The following is a 14,909-nucleotide window of genomic DNA, read 5'->3' as shown; positions in this document are numbered from 1 at the left end:
AGACATTATGCCCAAACATTAATGACAATGATTATATTAGCAAAGACATTCAAGATAAGTTATAATAAACGTATATATTTGGTATTTGATTTTAAAGAAAAAAGAAAACAGAAGAGAGTTAGACTTCAAGTTTGGAGGGACTTATCACTTGCTTTCTATGATATGATATCCCTATCTTTTGAACGCGAGCAATCCAGGAACACTGGAAACTGTTTACATTGGCCTTTCCTTATATATGAGGGAAAAAAACAATCAGCAGCATATGTAATTTGATAAGTCATTGTAAGGAAGCAGATCAGCTTCTTGAAATCATAAGTATGTGTGCAGCACTCAAAGAGAATTTTCCTTTTTCTCTTGTTGGGAAAATATGAGGGCTCCTATAAAATATAAAACTTATTTAAATTTCAAAACCACTAAAAAGATGTTTAGCACTACTTAATTAACTTACCAAGGCCTTATACTACAACAGCAATGGTTCTGAAAGTTTTTAAATTCAAGGAAAAATACAAAACACATCATCCATCGACAATATGAAGAATTTAGGAGAGCTTATGGCAACTAAGGTATATGGCTATGATTAATAAGCAATTTTTTTGGAAAATCTATTGGAAGTCACCAAAACGTTTGTGCATGCATATTGAAATGAAAATTAGAAAGAACAACGCAAAATTAACAATCAATTTAGTGCACATTGGTTACCAAAATTTGAAGCTCTATTTACATGAAGAAATATTTTAAAACCTCAAATTATGGATTTTATTAGCTATATTTTAAATGTTCAATAGGGAAAAGTTTATTGATTTTTAGAGAGAAAAAACAGAGGAACTTAAATTTTGTAGCTTATAATTTATGATCGAAATTGCTTGAATAAAACTACAAGAAATATTAGATTTCATAAGTTCTTGCTCCAGCTAACTAATAGATAAATATTCTCTAAACCTTAATCATGAAAAATCATTTCAAGAAATATGAAGAATACTGGTTGAGTATAAGAAAGAGAATAAAGGGAGGAAAAGAGGAGAACATTTTAGAGAACTTACCGACTTTAAAAGGATTCTGTCAGCTTCCAATTATAATCAATTATTCCTCCAGCTGGAAACAATAGATATATTGTGTCAAGTGCCTATAACATATACAACAACAACAACAATCATGCCTTAGTCCCAAAATGTTTGGGGTAGGCTGCCTATAACAAATTACAATATTAATTTTTATGATAGAATATTAAAAATTTTGAAAAATGAAAAGACTCGGGAAAACTGAATACTGGAACAAAGAAATTAGGAGTGAAGAATAAGTGTGATTGATTGACTCAAAGGTGTCCTTGAACAATCTTGAGAAGACCTAAATAGAGGTCAGATTCTTGAACATCCATCCTAAATAGAGGTCAGTTGTTTTCTGTTAGCATCCTCAATAACCAAAGACATCAAACTCAAAAAAAAAAATTTGAAGAAAAAAAAAAGAAAAAGAAAGAAGGCATCTAACTCATTGAGAAGAATCAAAACTTACCCATTTGTTTTATATATGCATGAAATTACATCTACATATGTACGTATGTTTGTGTGTATGTATATGTAATAGTATGCATTTATCCAACTACTTAGGGGTAAGTTCTCTACCTGCTGTGTCAAAAGAAACAAGAAACTTGCCATCTATCACATGCTTGGAGAATGTGCTGCATCTTTCCTTTTTTTTTAAATCATGGAAGCAGTCATCAAAATCTTATTTAAACCAAATTCTAAAGCAAATTGTAATTACATTATCAAATACTAACCAATCAGTTTTAGTTTATAGAGATAGGACCATTACCTTACATGCAGGTGATTAGGAACTATCCACTGAACATTTGCATGATCTAGACCATCCAGAATAGAGGTCACCTGTTGGGCAAGTCAATGATACAAAGCTTACAAGAAGAGAACACCATTATGGATGAAAAACCTTAATTCGAGATAGTATTTTAATACGTTATTATAGAGATATGTACAAGACTACAAGTGATTTTTAGTGAAATGTTTGGATAAAATTAACAAGTAAAACGGACAACTATAGATATCTACCCCATAATCCAGTAAAGTGCTGAAGTCACAGGCATAGAGGCAGTGATTGTAAAAGCATTGGAAAAACCTCTACCTCACCTAATGCATTACCAGTAATGTTTCCAAGTATAGTGCACTGATCAACCCGTGCAATACATATATAATATGGCTCCAGTTGACCAAAAATACATAAATTTCTAAGAAAAAAAATTAAAAATAAAGAAAAAGATAATAAAATTAATCAACCTAATTTCAATGCATTCTTGAAGTAGTCTTAATTAATGGTAACATGGCTTGTCCAGTGTTAGAATTTGATCCCCAGAAAAAACAGATAAAAGAAAAAGAAAAATTGCAATTTGGGTCTCATTCAATTTGATTAGAATCTCAAAGATGCTTTTCATTATGAACAGTTTTGAAACAAAAATTTATAGGAATCAGGAAAAATAAGAAAAAAAGAAATTTGGTAAGTGAGGAAATAGAGAACAACTGGTCTATTTTAAAGCAAAACATTAGACAAAAGGATATTTGAGAGAAAATACCAATTTTAGATTATTTTGAGCTTAGAATAGTAACAAGAAGTTTATCAGGATATTTGGAACAGGGGCAATCTTGGACTATCTTGTGCTGAGGTACACCTCCAATTGGAAAATCAATGATAACTAGAGTCTGTAAATATTATATGAACAACTAGTTTAGTAAATAGTATAGAAAATTGAAAGTAGAATATAAAAACGAAGGAAACTTAATAGGTTTTGAGAAGAGAGAAATTAAATATGAAATTGAGAGCACTCACAAATTTTAATAAAAAAATGGCATTGGAATCAACTTTAAATTCCCTCAAGGTGATTCTTGGACCACAGGTCCACAGCCAATCTTCTACCACTGAGCCACTCTTGCTCCTTCCAATGATAAGTATGGGTGCAAAACTAGAAATGCCTGGGCTTTTTGCAATCATTAGTGGACTTCTCATGCTCCCCAATGTTTTCAGCTAGCTGTTCATTACTGTGTTTGTTAAATCACTGAAGCATCCTGAAAAATGAAAATCAAAAGATTGATGCCATGTTTAGAAGTTGTAATTCGCTAGTGAAAGAATTGGAGAACATTACAACAAATTAACTTTTTAAGAGACATTTCTACAATGTACAAATAATCATGCTATGCAATCATGATTTTGAATTATTATCTAAAATGAAAACAAATCAACAGAACAGAACCAGGCAAACACAAAAGATTCATTGTTCATGAGTTAACTATTACAAATTGTATGTGGGCAGGTATTAATATCCAAAAGGTATGGCAAATTCATTTTCTTGAGGTAAATCTCTAACCATATTTCCTCTGTATAAAAGAGCATAAAGCCATATAAGTTTTTCAAAATTCAAACCCAAAGTGAAGAATGATCCACTCAAGCCATCAAAAAAAGGAAAAGGGGAAAATTTTAGGTAAAGAAAATTCCAAATGCAACTATCACAGTAGAATCAAGCGAAAGACTAATAATTTTTTCATTTGTCTTCACGAAGTCCTATACTCACTGTATAAGCTCTTAAAATATCAAATTCTCTCATCATTTTTTTTTAATGGAAAGCTGAAAAATATTTCATCAACTAGCTAAACGAAAAACATCTTTAGAGAGGCTTTCCTGCAGAAACACAGGAGCCTCTTCTAGCCAAGCAGCATATTTACAATCAGATCTAGCCATACATAAGGATTTAGCATTCAAGCTAATACTTGTGCAACCTCATTACCAGTCCTACTGACATGTGAGAAAGAGATCTCCCTGATAAAAGTCCATTCTGTTTAACCAAGTCCAAGAGATGTTCAATTTTTGAGAGATTTGGTTCTGCCGAATTGAGAGCTTGAAATCTCTGTAACAAGCCACCTTCTATAATTACTGCAAAAGGGCATATTGTAGCAGCAAATTCAGTCGCTCTCATGACAGCCATAACTTCAGCCTCCTCAGCATCAGTACCCATATCTTCCAGTGATCTTAAAGCTCCAGTGAACACCCCATTCTCATCCCATACCACTGCATCATCACTAATTTTCTGAATTTCTTCAAACACAGCAACATCAAAATTTACCCTAAAAAATCCCATTTATTGCCAATAATCAAATGGTTAGAAAAAATCATATAAGTGTAGTGGAAACATGTTATCAATATTAAATAGCACAATAAAAAAGAAACAAAGGTTGATCGTGGCTTGGCAGTTAGATACCTCTATGCCTAAATGGTAATTTTGCATCATTAGGATACCATCACAATGAGATCATGAAGGGTTGCCCCACTTGAGTGACAACTCAGATCAACATGAACTATGCCAAAACAATATCATAAAAAAAATGGATTAACAAATTTTTCTTCTCCTTTTCTATGTAACAAGTGAATAATATTGTGGGGGGAAAAAGAGAGGGAAGAGAGAATAACAGAACCTTCCTCTTTTAATTAGAGCAGATTATTAGGGCCATCAATAATAATTCAATTTCTTACAGTTAAAAATAGAGAGTGATTGGAGAGAGGTGTAGAAGGCCCATACATCCTGATGTGCTGAGAGGGACACCAAATCCTCACAAAACACTATCTTCATAGGCATGAAACTTCTATTATTTTGCAATAACCACTTTGGCAAGAATCAAGTTCTGACAGAGTGTGGTACGATTACTGCTAATGTTTTCGAATGTCATGCTGTAGATTTCAAAAACACACATTTTGGCATGAATAATAAATTTATTTGATTGATTTGGTACTTTATATGTTAGAAGTGAAGAGAAGATTTGAGAAAAAATACCAGCACTGATGAATTTCTGTTAGCTTGGGAGTGGACTGAAATTCCATAAGATTAATTAAGTCTTCCTTCAAGCGAACACAATAGATATGCCATTCCTAGTGCCTACACATCCAGCTGAAGACAATTAATTATTCGTGCAGCTGAACACAAGCAGATCATTTGCGAATAAAGCTGGGTATTTGATACTGAAAGAAAACTACTCAAAGAAGAAAAAGCCAAGAAAGCCTGTTTTTGATGACTTACTAGTGGCTTTGCCTTTCTATTTGTATTAATATGGACAATCTTGGACCATCTAGTCATTTCCCTTGGCACATCCGATAAAAACTTTGCAGTTTCCGCAATATGGTGAAATGTTGTGATTGTGCAGATGCATCAGATTTTTGTAATCATAATTACAATTTTCAGCTCTTGAATAGAACCTTCACTCCCTATTAGAGCAGAATATTAGGGCCATCAGCAATGGAAAAATAAACCATCATTGAATATTACATGTATTATATGTGGATTGAAAATATTACCTTCATTCCCAACATGTACAAAGCATCATGCTATGCAATGATGATTTTGAATTATTATCTAAAATGAAAACAAATCAACAGAATAGAACCAGGCAAACACAAAAGATTCATCGTTCATGAATTAACCATTACAAATTGTATGTGGGCAGGTATTAATATCCAAAAGGTATGGCGAATTCATTTTCTTGAGGCAAATCTCTAATCATATTTCCTCTGTATAAAAGAGCATAAAGCCATACAAGTTTTTCAAAATTCAAACCCAAAGTGAAGAATGATCCACTCAAGCCATCAAAAAAAGGAAAGGGGAAAATTTTAGGCAAAGAAAATTCCAAATGCAACTATCACAGCAGAATCAAGCGAAAGACTAATAGTTTTTTCGTTTTTCTTGACAAAGTCCTATACTCACTGTATATGCTCTTAAAATATCAAATTCTCTCATCATTTTTTTTTTTTTTTTAAAAATGGAAAGCTGAAAAATATTTCATCAACTAGCAAAAAGAAGAACATCTTTAGAGAGGCTTTTTTGCAGAAACACAGGAGCCTCTCTAGCCAAAAAGCATATTTACAATCAGATCTAGACATGCATAAGGATCTAGCATTTCAAGCTAATAAATGTGCAACCTCATTACCAGTCTTTCTGACATGTGAGAAAGAGATCTCCCTGAAAAAGTCCATTCTGTTTAACCAAGTCCAAGAGATGTTCAATTTTTGTGAGATTTGGTTCAGCAGAATTGAGAGCTTGAAATCTCTGTAACAAGCCACCTTCTATAATTACTCCAAAAGGGCATACCGTAGCAGCAAATTCAGTCGCTTGCATGACAGCCATAACTTCAGCCTCCTCAGCATCAGTACTCATATCTTCCAGTGAGCTTAAAGCTCCAATGAACAGCCTATTCTCCTACCATACCACTACACCAACACCAATTTTCTGAATTTCTACAAACACAGAAGCATCAAAATGTACCCTAAAAAATCCCATTAATTGCCAATAATCAAATGGTTAGAAAAAATCATATAATTAAGTGTAGTGGAAACATGTTATCAATATTAAATAGCACAATAAAAAAGAAAAAAAAAGGTTGATCGTGGCTTGGCAAGTTAGGTACCTCTATGCCTAAATGGTAATTTTGCATAATTAGGATACCGTCACAATAAGATCATGGATTGGAGGGTTGCCCCACTTGAGTGACAACTCAGGTCAACATAAATTATGCCAAAATAATTTATTAAAAGAAATTGGATTAATCCTGACGTGCCGAGAGGGACACCAAATCCTCACAAAACACTATCTTCATGGGCATGAGACTCGTATTATTTTGCAAAAACCACTTTGGCAAGAGTCAAGTTCTGACAGAGTGAGGTACAATTACTGATAATGTTTTCAAATGTCATGCTGCAGATTTCAAAAACACACATTTTGGCATGAATAATAAATTTATTTGATTGATTTGGTACTTTATATGTTAGAAGTGAAGAGAAGATTTGAGAAAAAAATACCAGCACTGATGAATTTCTGTTAGCTTGGGCTGAAATTCCATAAGATTAATTAAGTCTTCCTTCATGTGAACACAATAGATATGCCATTCCTAGCTACTGCCTACACATCCAGCTGAACACAATTAATTATTTGTGCGGCTGAACACAAGCCGATCATTTACAAATAAGCTGGGTATTTGATACTGAAAGAAAATAATCAAAGAAGAAAAAGCCAAGAAAGCCTGTTCTTGATGACTTACTAGTGGCTTTGCCTTTCTATTTGTATTAAATATGCAATCTTGGACCACCTAGTCATTTTCCTTGGCACATCCTTCCTTAGGTCAATAAAAACTTTGCAGTTTCCGCAATATGGTGAAACATTGTGTTTGTGCAGATGCATCAACTTTTTGTAATCATTATTACATTTTTCAGCTCTTGAATAGAACCTTCATTTCCTGTTAGAGCAGAATATTAGGGCCATCAGTAACATAGTTTTAATTCCACACTGCTACAAGATGTTTTCGCTATGAACATAGAATGATGCTATGCAATGATTATTCTTAATAACTATCCAATATGAGAAACAGGGCAGTAGCAGAGAACCAGGCAGACACAAAAGATTCATGAGTTGTCCGCTTTAAATCATATATTACCAGGTATTAATATTTAGAAAATTAGGGGAGTTTGTTTTCTTAAGGTAAATCTCTAATCAAATCTCTACAGTATATAAATTCACACAAGTTTTTCAAAATTTGGAACCAAAGTGAAGAACCATCCACTCAAGCCTTCAGAAAATGAAAATTGGGAAAATTTTATATAAAGAAAAATCCAAATGCAAGTATCACTCTCAAATCAAGCAAAAGAACATCGTAATTATTTATTCTTTTGACTTGATAAAATCATACACTTTATATGATCTTAAAATCTAAAATTCTTTGTTTAATTAGTTGGATTTGAAGTTTTCAATATGGAAAAGCTAAATATTCCCCATAATAGAATTACAAAAGAGTAGTGGAAACATGTTATCAATGTTATATATCAAAAACAGATGAAAAAAAAAAGAGGTTGGTGGTGACTTTGAAAGTTTGATATCTTCACACCTACATTGTAAACTGTATTGCATTATTACCATACTATCTCAAATGTTAGATTTCATAAAGGTTTACCCAAATTGAGTAACAGCCCAGTACCAGCACTAATCATGCCAAAATATATGTATACTAAAAAAAACTATGGATTAACAATTTTTGCTATTTGTTTTGTTTTAGGTTATAGAAAAGTGAGAGGGAAGATAGGTTATAGAAAATTTACCAGAAATTATGGACTTCCACTAGCTTTAATTGATTTTTCCTCCAGCTGAACACAATATATTAAATAAGAAATAGCCAAATTAAAAATTAAAAAAAGAAAGAAAGAAAGAAAGAAATAAAGAGAGAAAGTAAGAAATTAGGGTTATAAAATAGAAATTCCATACAATTACCTGTGTTTATGACCTTACGTTAGCCTGGGAGTGGATTGAAATTCCATAAAGTTACCAGAAATTATGCCATTCGTAGTGCCTGCATATCCAGCAAACGTATTTTGAGAAAACTAAAGAAAGATAAGCAAGAAATTGCGGGAAATTAAGAATAGAAAATATGAGAGAAAAATAAGAGAAAGAGGATTTGAGGGATGAGCAAACTTACCAAACATCTCTTTCAATAAATTTTATAAGATCTTCAAAAATTTTCACCTTTAATAACAATACGGTCGATTCTGATATATGGAATATGTGCAATTTTGGACCACTCTGTGCCTTTCTCCTTTGCACAACTTTTATTTAATTCGGGGGAACCATTAATGTACAGTTTTTTTAAATTGGTGAGGCGTCGCATGGCTTGCACTGTCGGCATTTCCATCAAGTTATCGTTGCCATTAAGAAGCAGAGTTTGAAGTGAAGAAAGGTCGCCCAACCACTCAGGCAAAGCTTTCATTCCCTTAAAATCACATATATGCAGATATATAATGGCAGTGAAGCGTTGAATTTCGTCCGGAAGAGAGTTGAGTTTGGACCACCCATACAAGTTTAGTTTTTCAAGGGACGCGTGCAAGTGTTGGATGGAACTGAGACTGGGGAAAGCATCCAGCTCCTCACAAAACTCACCAATCTCCAAAATCTTTAAGCATTCTGATAACCCTCCTGGCAGACGAGTCAACTTTCGACAGTCCCGAATTGTTAAACTGCTAAGAGAGTGCAATTCTCCTAGATCTGGAATTGATATCAAATTAGGACATGACCAAATACCCAATTCCGAAAGAGATGTACATGATTGTAGCCCAATCGGTAGAACTTTAACACCGCATGATATCGTCAAGTTTCGAAGCGACGCCACACCTTGTATGCTTGGAAAAGACCTCAAATTAGGACAGCTGGATACTCCAAATGTCTCGAGAGATTGAAGGGTGTGCAGTGTGTCCGGTATATAGCTCAATTTCACACATCCACATATAAAAATGTTTCGGAGAGAGATGCAGAAGGCCCATACATCCTCACGTGGCAAGATGGACTCCAAATCAGCACAATCATGTATATAAAGCTTCAAGAGACCCGCATTATTTTGCAATAGCTGCTCTGGCAAACAAGAAAGTTCTGATACTCTCCCTATAGTGAGGGACATGAGTGTAGTAAGATTACTACTAATGTTTTTGAATGCAGTGCCTTTGGTGCTGTCAATAACTAGTTGCTCGAGAACTGGAAAATGACATGGAGCACTTATGAGCTGGTCACAGTATCCAATAACCAATTTTTTGAGGGAAGGAAACACCGTTCCTCTTGTTGTTGTTGTTGTTGTTGGCTCCATTGCATCCTTCCATTCCACTAGCTTGGGCATGTGCTTCAAAACAAGTTTTTCCAAAGCCGGGAACATTGCATTTCTACCATTATCACCTCTACTATTACTTGATCCCTCACCACTATAATTGCCGTAAAATTCTGTTCCTATACATGTCACCTTATTCATTTTCTCAATTTCAAGAACCTTGAGATGAGATAAATGCCCAAGTGTAGGAATTTGTTCGCACTCGTTACAGTTTTTTAAGAAGATTTCCAACAAATGGTCCCAACGAAACAAACCACCACTACTGTTTTTGCCCAATATCCATGAAGGGAACTTCTCACCCCGGAAATTTTCAATCTTTAAGCTTTGCAGACATGGGTGAGGCTGAAGGCCTTCCAGTATATCTTCATCGTTAATGGTGCCTTCTCTTTGACTATTCCAATGGAATCCCAACTTGTTTAGTCCTTTCTTTTCCGATAATTTTGCACTTTTGGCTTCTTCTTTGTCTCTCACGTGCTCTAGATTGTAGATACTTAACTTTCCTCTAAGTTGGCTTAAGTATCCCATTTCTTCAATTCGACCACCAGTGTCTTGACCAACGACAAAAAAAGGCAATGTTTGAAGGCAGGTCAATTGCCTCATATTGATCGGCAATTGTTCTATGTATTGAAGATCAATATCAATATGTCTCAAATTAATCAAATTTTGTAGATTTTTTGGAAGCTCTTTGAGACAAGGGCAATACTTGATTATTAGAGTTTGCAAGTTATAGAATTTTGTGAGAGAATTGGGTAATTCTTTGACATTGGTCCTTATAATGCGAAGAAGCCGCAATTGTCTTAGCCTATTGACTGACTTGGGCAACTCTACTATAAATCCCCCAAATAAAGTTAGGGCACGTACACATTTTAAGTTTAATAACTTGTCACCAAGATTAACATGAATCGAAAAAATTGTGCGCAACCTACTCATGCCTTGTCTAGATAATGGGATCGTTGGTGTTGTTTGGTCATTGGATATAAGAGATAAACGTCGAATATGAGACATGCCAATGTCATCCCCCAAATTTCCCTCTAAATGCAAGGTTTCCCATTTTGAAATTGAGAGGGCAAGATCGTGTACACAATCGTGCATCTTGCAGCTAAAAATATCACCATAATCATCCCTTTCTATATCTTGGAATAAGGAATTCCCCAACAAAATATTAAAATACTCGTTACCAATATCCTCCATTACGGATCTTCCTGGATACAATTGAAGGAACCCTTCAGCCATCCAATGTTGAATTAATTCTTCCTTTTCCATTTTATAATCTTTAGGAAAAATTGCACAATATGTGAAACAACTTTTTAGAGATGGTGGATAAAGACGATCAAGGCTTAATTTAAGTATTGGTAAGATTTCATAGTTGTCAAGTGGAGAATTCCAAACTTTACTATTTTGAATTGCCAACCATTCATTTTTCTCCTTCTTATAAGACATCGTCCCTCCTAAAACTCTTGCAACTAATGGAACCCCACCACATTTTTTAGCAATCTCCCTTCCAATAACTTCCAAATCTGGAGTTATTTCATTACAAGATACTTTTTTCATGATTATAGACCAACATTCATCATCTGATAGTTTTTCTAAATCACATCGAGGAAGTGTCTCCATAATTTTAGCCACCTTATCTTTGCGGGTTGTTACAATAATAATGTTTCCCATATTTGAATTAATTCCTAACAGACAATTCCTCAAAGTATCCCATTTTGTCAGATCTTCGTTCCATACATCATCAAGTATGAGAAGATATGTTTTTCCTCTCAACTCTTTTTGAAGGCATTCAAGAATCGCAGTCTTATTTTCTAATTTATTTGAGGTATGGGTAACAAGCTCAAGAATCTCTCTCAAGATCCTTTTATCATCAAAATTATCGGAGACACATACCCATATTGTCCTATCAAAATGTCTCTTTACTCGCTCATCATTGTAAACTTGCTTTGCTAAAGTTGTTTTTCCCAAACCTGCCATTCCTACTATTGGAAAGACAGAGAGTTGTTCTTTGGTTTCCCTAGTTAGCAAATCAACCATTTTTGAGACATGATCTCTCCTTCCTACAACTTCTGAATGATTAAGAAAGGAGTCTGTCTCTCGGTTAGGAATAATCTCTGGGTTTGAATTTACTGGACTCGCTCTAGCAAGTCCAAATGAATTTGCTTCATCATTAATCTTTTTAAGCAATTCATGAATGATCTTAATCTTGTTAGCCATCTTGAGACGAAAAGCAATGGGGTTTGAGAATGAAAAGAAGTAGCATACCTTTCTCTTCATTTGGTTTCGGATCTCTACCTTTCGCCGGAGAATCTCATAAGCAAACTCGTCCAGCACGTCATCAGCATCATAAGCAACATCTTTAAGCCTCCGCAGCCAAAGCCACACGAACTCTTCACTCCCTTGCCTTCTCTCCGCATCAGCCAGCACAGCTTGAATCATAGTTAATGAGCCACGAAGTTTTGTCAACTCCTCCTTGAAACCCCAAGCAAGGCTGATCTGCTCAGTAGCAACTGAAATCAGCTTGCCTATTATTTCCTCAGCAACAACACTGAGGATAGTCTCAGCCATCTTTGGTTTGGTGCTCTGATAAGCCAGAAATAAGCTGGAAGTATTTGGAAACAATAAATGGACTCTGATGTACAATGGCTAAAACAGCAACAATGATATATGTAGAGAAGTAGGAGGGAACCCAAATATCAACTTGCACACACGAGATAAAGTCCAATACATGTCATTTACGTATTTGGGAGCTTATCATATAATTCATATGCGAAAAGAACCATAATTGTGTATTTTCAAAAGTGCAGTGTTTTTTTTTTTTTTTATGTGATATGTTATAAACTAGAATTTTACTTTTTTAAAATTTTTATATACAATTTTTAAATTAAATTTTTTTTTTCACATTTTTAAAATACTTATATATTTTAACACATTTTTAACAAAAAAAATTTCCAAAAAAAACAAAATAAGTTATTACAGAACTTTACGGACTTGAAAAAGTAGTCCTTGTGGGCCACGTTCTTTTTCTTTTGTTTTCACTTTGGCTTTTTCCTCGCGCTTTCCTCTGGACGGTACGGTAGAATGATTCTCACTTTTTTGACTTTTATGATTTTAAATTGCTTTTCTGCTTTTATGACATTCACTTTTTGTCCGTTTTTTAAATTATTATTGTCACAGTACTCACACAGCTTTTTTTAGGATTATTGCTTCGTATTTTTAGATTTATTTATTAGGAAAAAGATGACAGCCTAATGAAGATCAAGGCACTGCGTCGAAGGATCTCATTCAAGTACTAATCGAGCCGGTTACAAGAGTACAAGCAAAGAAGTTTAAGGATGTACTTAACGAACTCATCCAAGAGTTATGGGCTCAAGCAAATTCGTGAAGGCCCATTGAGCATGATCCACGTGGGCAACAAAAAAATCGTTACCTTGATTCAAGTTCTAAAAGGATTCGGTCAAGGCTAAAAATTGGCATGAAATATTTTGAGTCTATGAAAAAAACGCTATTCTAGGTTTAGGTGATTTATTTCCTTATTTTTAGGTGCATTTAATGCTTTTTAGGTCAAACTTTATTCCTAATATAGTTAGGTATCAATTAGGAATTATTTTAGAATATATTTTCTTGTCTGTCAAGATTTAAGGAGCCCTTAAATAGTCATCTAAGTCTGTAAACGTTTTTCAGAGATATTATTGAAAAAACTTGTGAGGTTTATTCTCTTTGGTTCTTTGAAGAACTACTCGAACTTATCGGAAATTCCCGTGACGTTCATCTCGACTTATCAAACGGAGTTTCCACCACCATTTGTGGCGTCTTCCTTATACCGAGGTTCTTGTTTGTCATAAACAACGGGTCGAGGTCTCCTATTTGAATATGTCCATAGAACGATCTTGGGTTCCCTTTCGTTGTTGAATCTCGTTATTCTTGACGGGGTTCACATCACAGCCCATGTGCTTCATTCACCATTTGAGATGGTCTTCAATAGTCATATATGTTGAAAAAGATGTCACCAGTTCACACTTTGGCTTTTTCCTCTTACAAAGTCACATGGGTAATGGCATCTTCTCTGCATTTTGGTTGAGGTCAGAGCAATATTTAGGGTATTACACCTTATGCCTTTAATGGCTAAGATTAATCGTTGTAAAAAATAACTTTCATTCTCAATTAAAGATTAAAAAAAATTAAGAAAAATTTTATAAGAAGTAAAAAGTAAAAAGTAAAAAAAGTATTTGGAAACAATAGAAGGATTGTGATGTAGAAAGACTAAAACGGCAACAATGATATATGTAGAGAAGTAGGAGGGAACCCAAATATCAACTTGCACGCAAGAGATTTTTTTTTTTTTGAGAAGGGCACGCAAGAGATAAGGTCCAATTCGTGTCTTTTACGCATGTGGGAACTTATCATATGCGAACATAACCATAATTGTGTATTTCCAAAAGTGCAGTGTTTTTTTTTTTTTTTTAATGAGCTAGGTAATAAGTAATTTTCACCTTTTTAATTTTTACATACAATTTTTAAAATTTTATATTTTTTTCACAATAAAAAATTTTTAGCAAAAAATTAAATAAATTATTCCTAGACAGACTGCCACTTTTTTTTCTTTTTCTTTTTTTTTCACTTGGCTTTTTCCTCCGGACTGCAGAATGATTCTTCACTTTTTTTTTCTTTTATTAAATGCTTAAGGCTCTATTTGGTAGAGTTGTTAAATAACTCATTTTCAATTTTAAAATAATATTATACAAATTTCTACACATTTTTTCACTCACACGTATTTCATAAAACTACAAACAACATTACTCAAATTACTCTACTAAACTGGCCCTAAATTGCATGTTTGAACAGGTAATTTTAACAATGCTCTTAAGATTATTGTTAATAAACTATATCAAAAAAGTTTTCAATACTACTTTTATGAAAAATATAAAATGTTATAAAAAAAATTAATAATTTTTTCATTTTTCATAAAATATTTTTAAAATTGTTCTTAAACTAATGCCTTTATCATTCGTGAACATTTACCTTTTTAAATTATTATAGTCACACAGCTTTTTTTAGATTATTGCTTCACTTTTTTACATTTTAGGAAAAAGATGACAGCCCATGTGCTACATTCACCATTTGAGTCTTTTGAGATTCTCTTCAATAGTCATTTAAAAATATGTTGAAAAAGATGTCACCAGTTCACACTTGAAGAGTTGAAGTAGACAAATTGTCTTATATTCCTTTTTTCGTATG

At 33.7% G+C, this 14,909-nt stretch overlaps 1 protein-coding gene across 24 annotated transcripts in view; it reads right to left on the bottom strand.

The window, feature by feature from the left end:
• Positions 1-13: 13 nt before the first annotated feature.
• Positions 14-14,909, bottom strand: part of LOC115954115 (putative disease resistance protein RGA4) — a 33,928-nt gene continuing 19,032 nt past the window's right edge. Inside the window, exons 4-17 of one of the 24 annotated variants that reach the window (XR_004083828.1) lie at positions 7,080-7,274; positions 6,841-6,940; positions 5,973-6,279; positions 5,069-5,253; positions 4,826-4,927; positions 4,574-4,722; positions 4,256-4,352; positions 3,785-4,121; positions 2,833-3,068; positions 2,579-2,705; positions 1,810-1,880; positions 1,620-1,686; positions 1,041-1,092; positions 14-228 (exon numbers count right to left, since the gene is read on the bottom strand). Coding sequence is in view for 23 of the 24 variants with exons in the window: in XM_031071996.1 (XP_030927856.1) it covers positions 8,538-12,239 (3,702 nt within the window). In the remaining variant the exon portion in view is untranslated. Of the gene's footprint in view, positions 229-1,040; positions 1,093-1,619; positions 1,687-1,809; positions 1,881-2,578; positions 2,706-2,832; positions 3,069-3,784; positions 4,122-4,255; positions 4,353-4,527; positions 4,723-4,825; positions 4,966-5,068; positions 5,254-5,964; positions 6,280-6,449; positions 6,737-6,840; positions 6,953-7,079; positions 7,275-8,130; positions 8,176-8,299; positions 8,379-8,504; positions 12,430-14,909 lie in introns of those variants that run through there. The other 23 variants (XM_031071996.1, XM_031072005.1, XM_031072004.1 and 20 more) reach the window with 23 other exon arrangements.

The sequence above is a fragment of the Quercus lobata genome, chromosome 7, assembly GCF_001633185.2.
Source record: "Quercus lobata isolate SW786 chromosome 7, ValleyOak3.0 Primary Assembly, whole genome shotgun sequence".
In the NCBI taxonomy this organism is placed as follows: domain Eukaryota; kingdom Viridiplantae; phylum Streptophyta; class Magnoliopsida; order Fagales; family Fagaceae; genus Quercus; species Quercus lobata.
The sequence above is the reverse complement of the archived record's forward strand: the minus strand, read 5'-3'. Positions and strand labels throughout refer to the sequence as shown.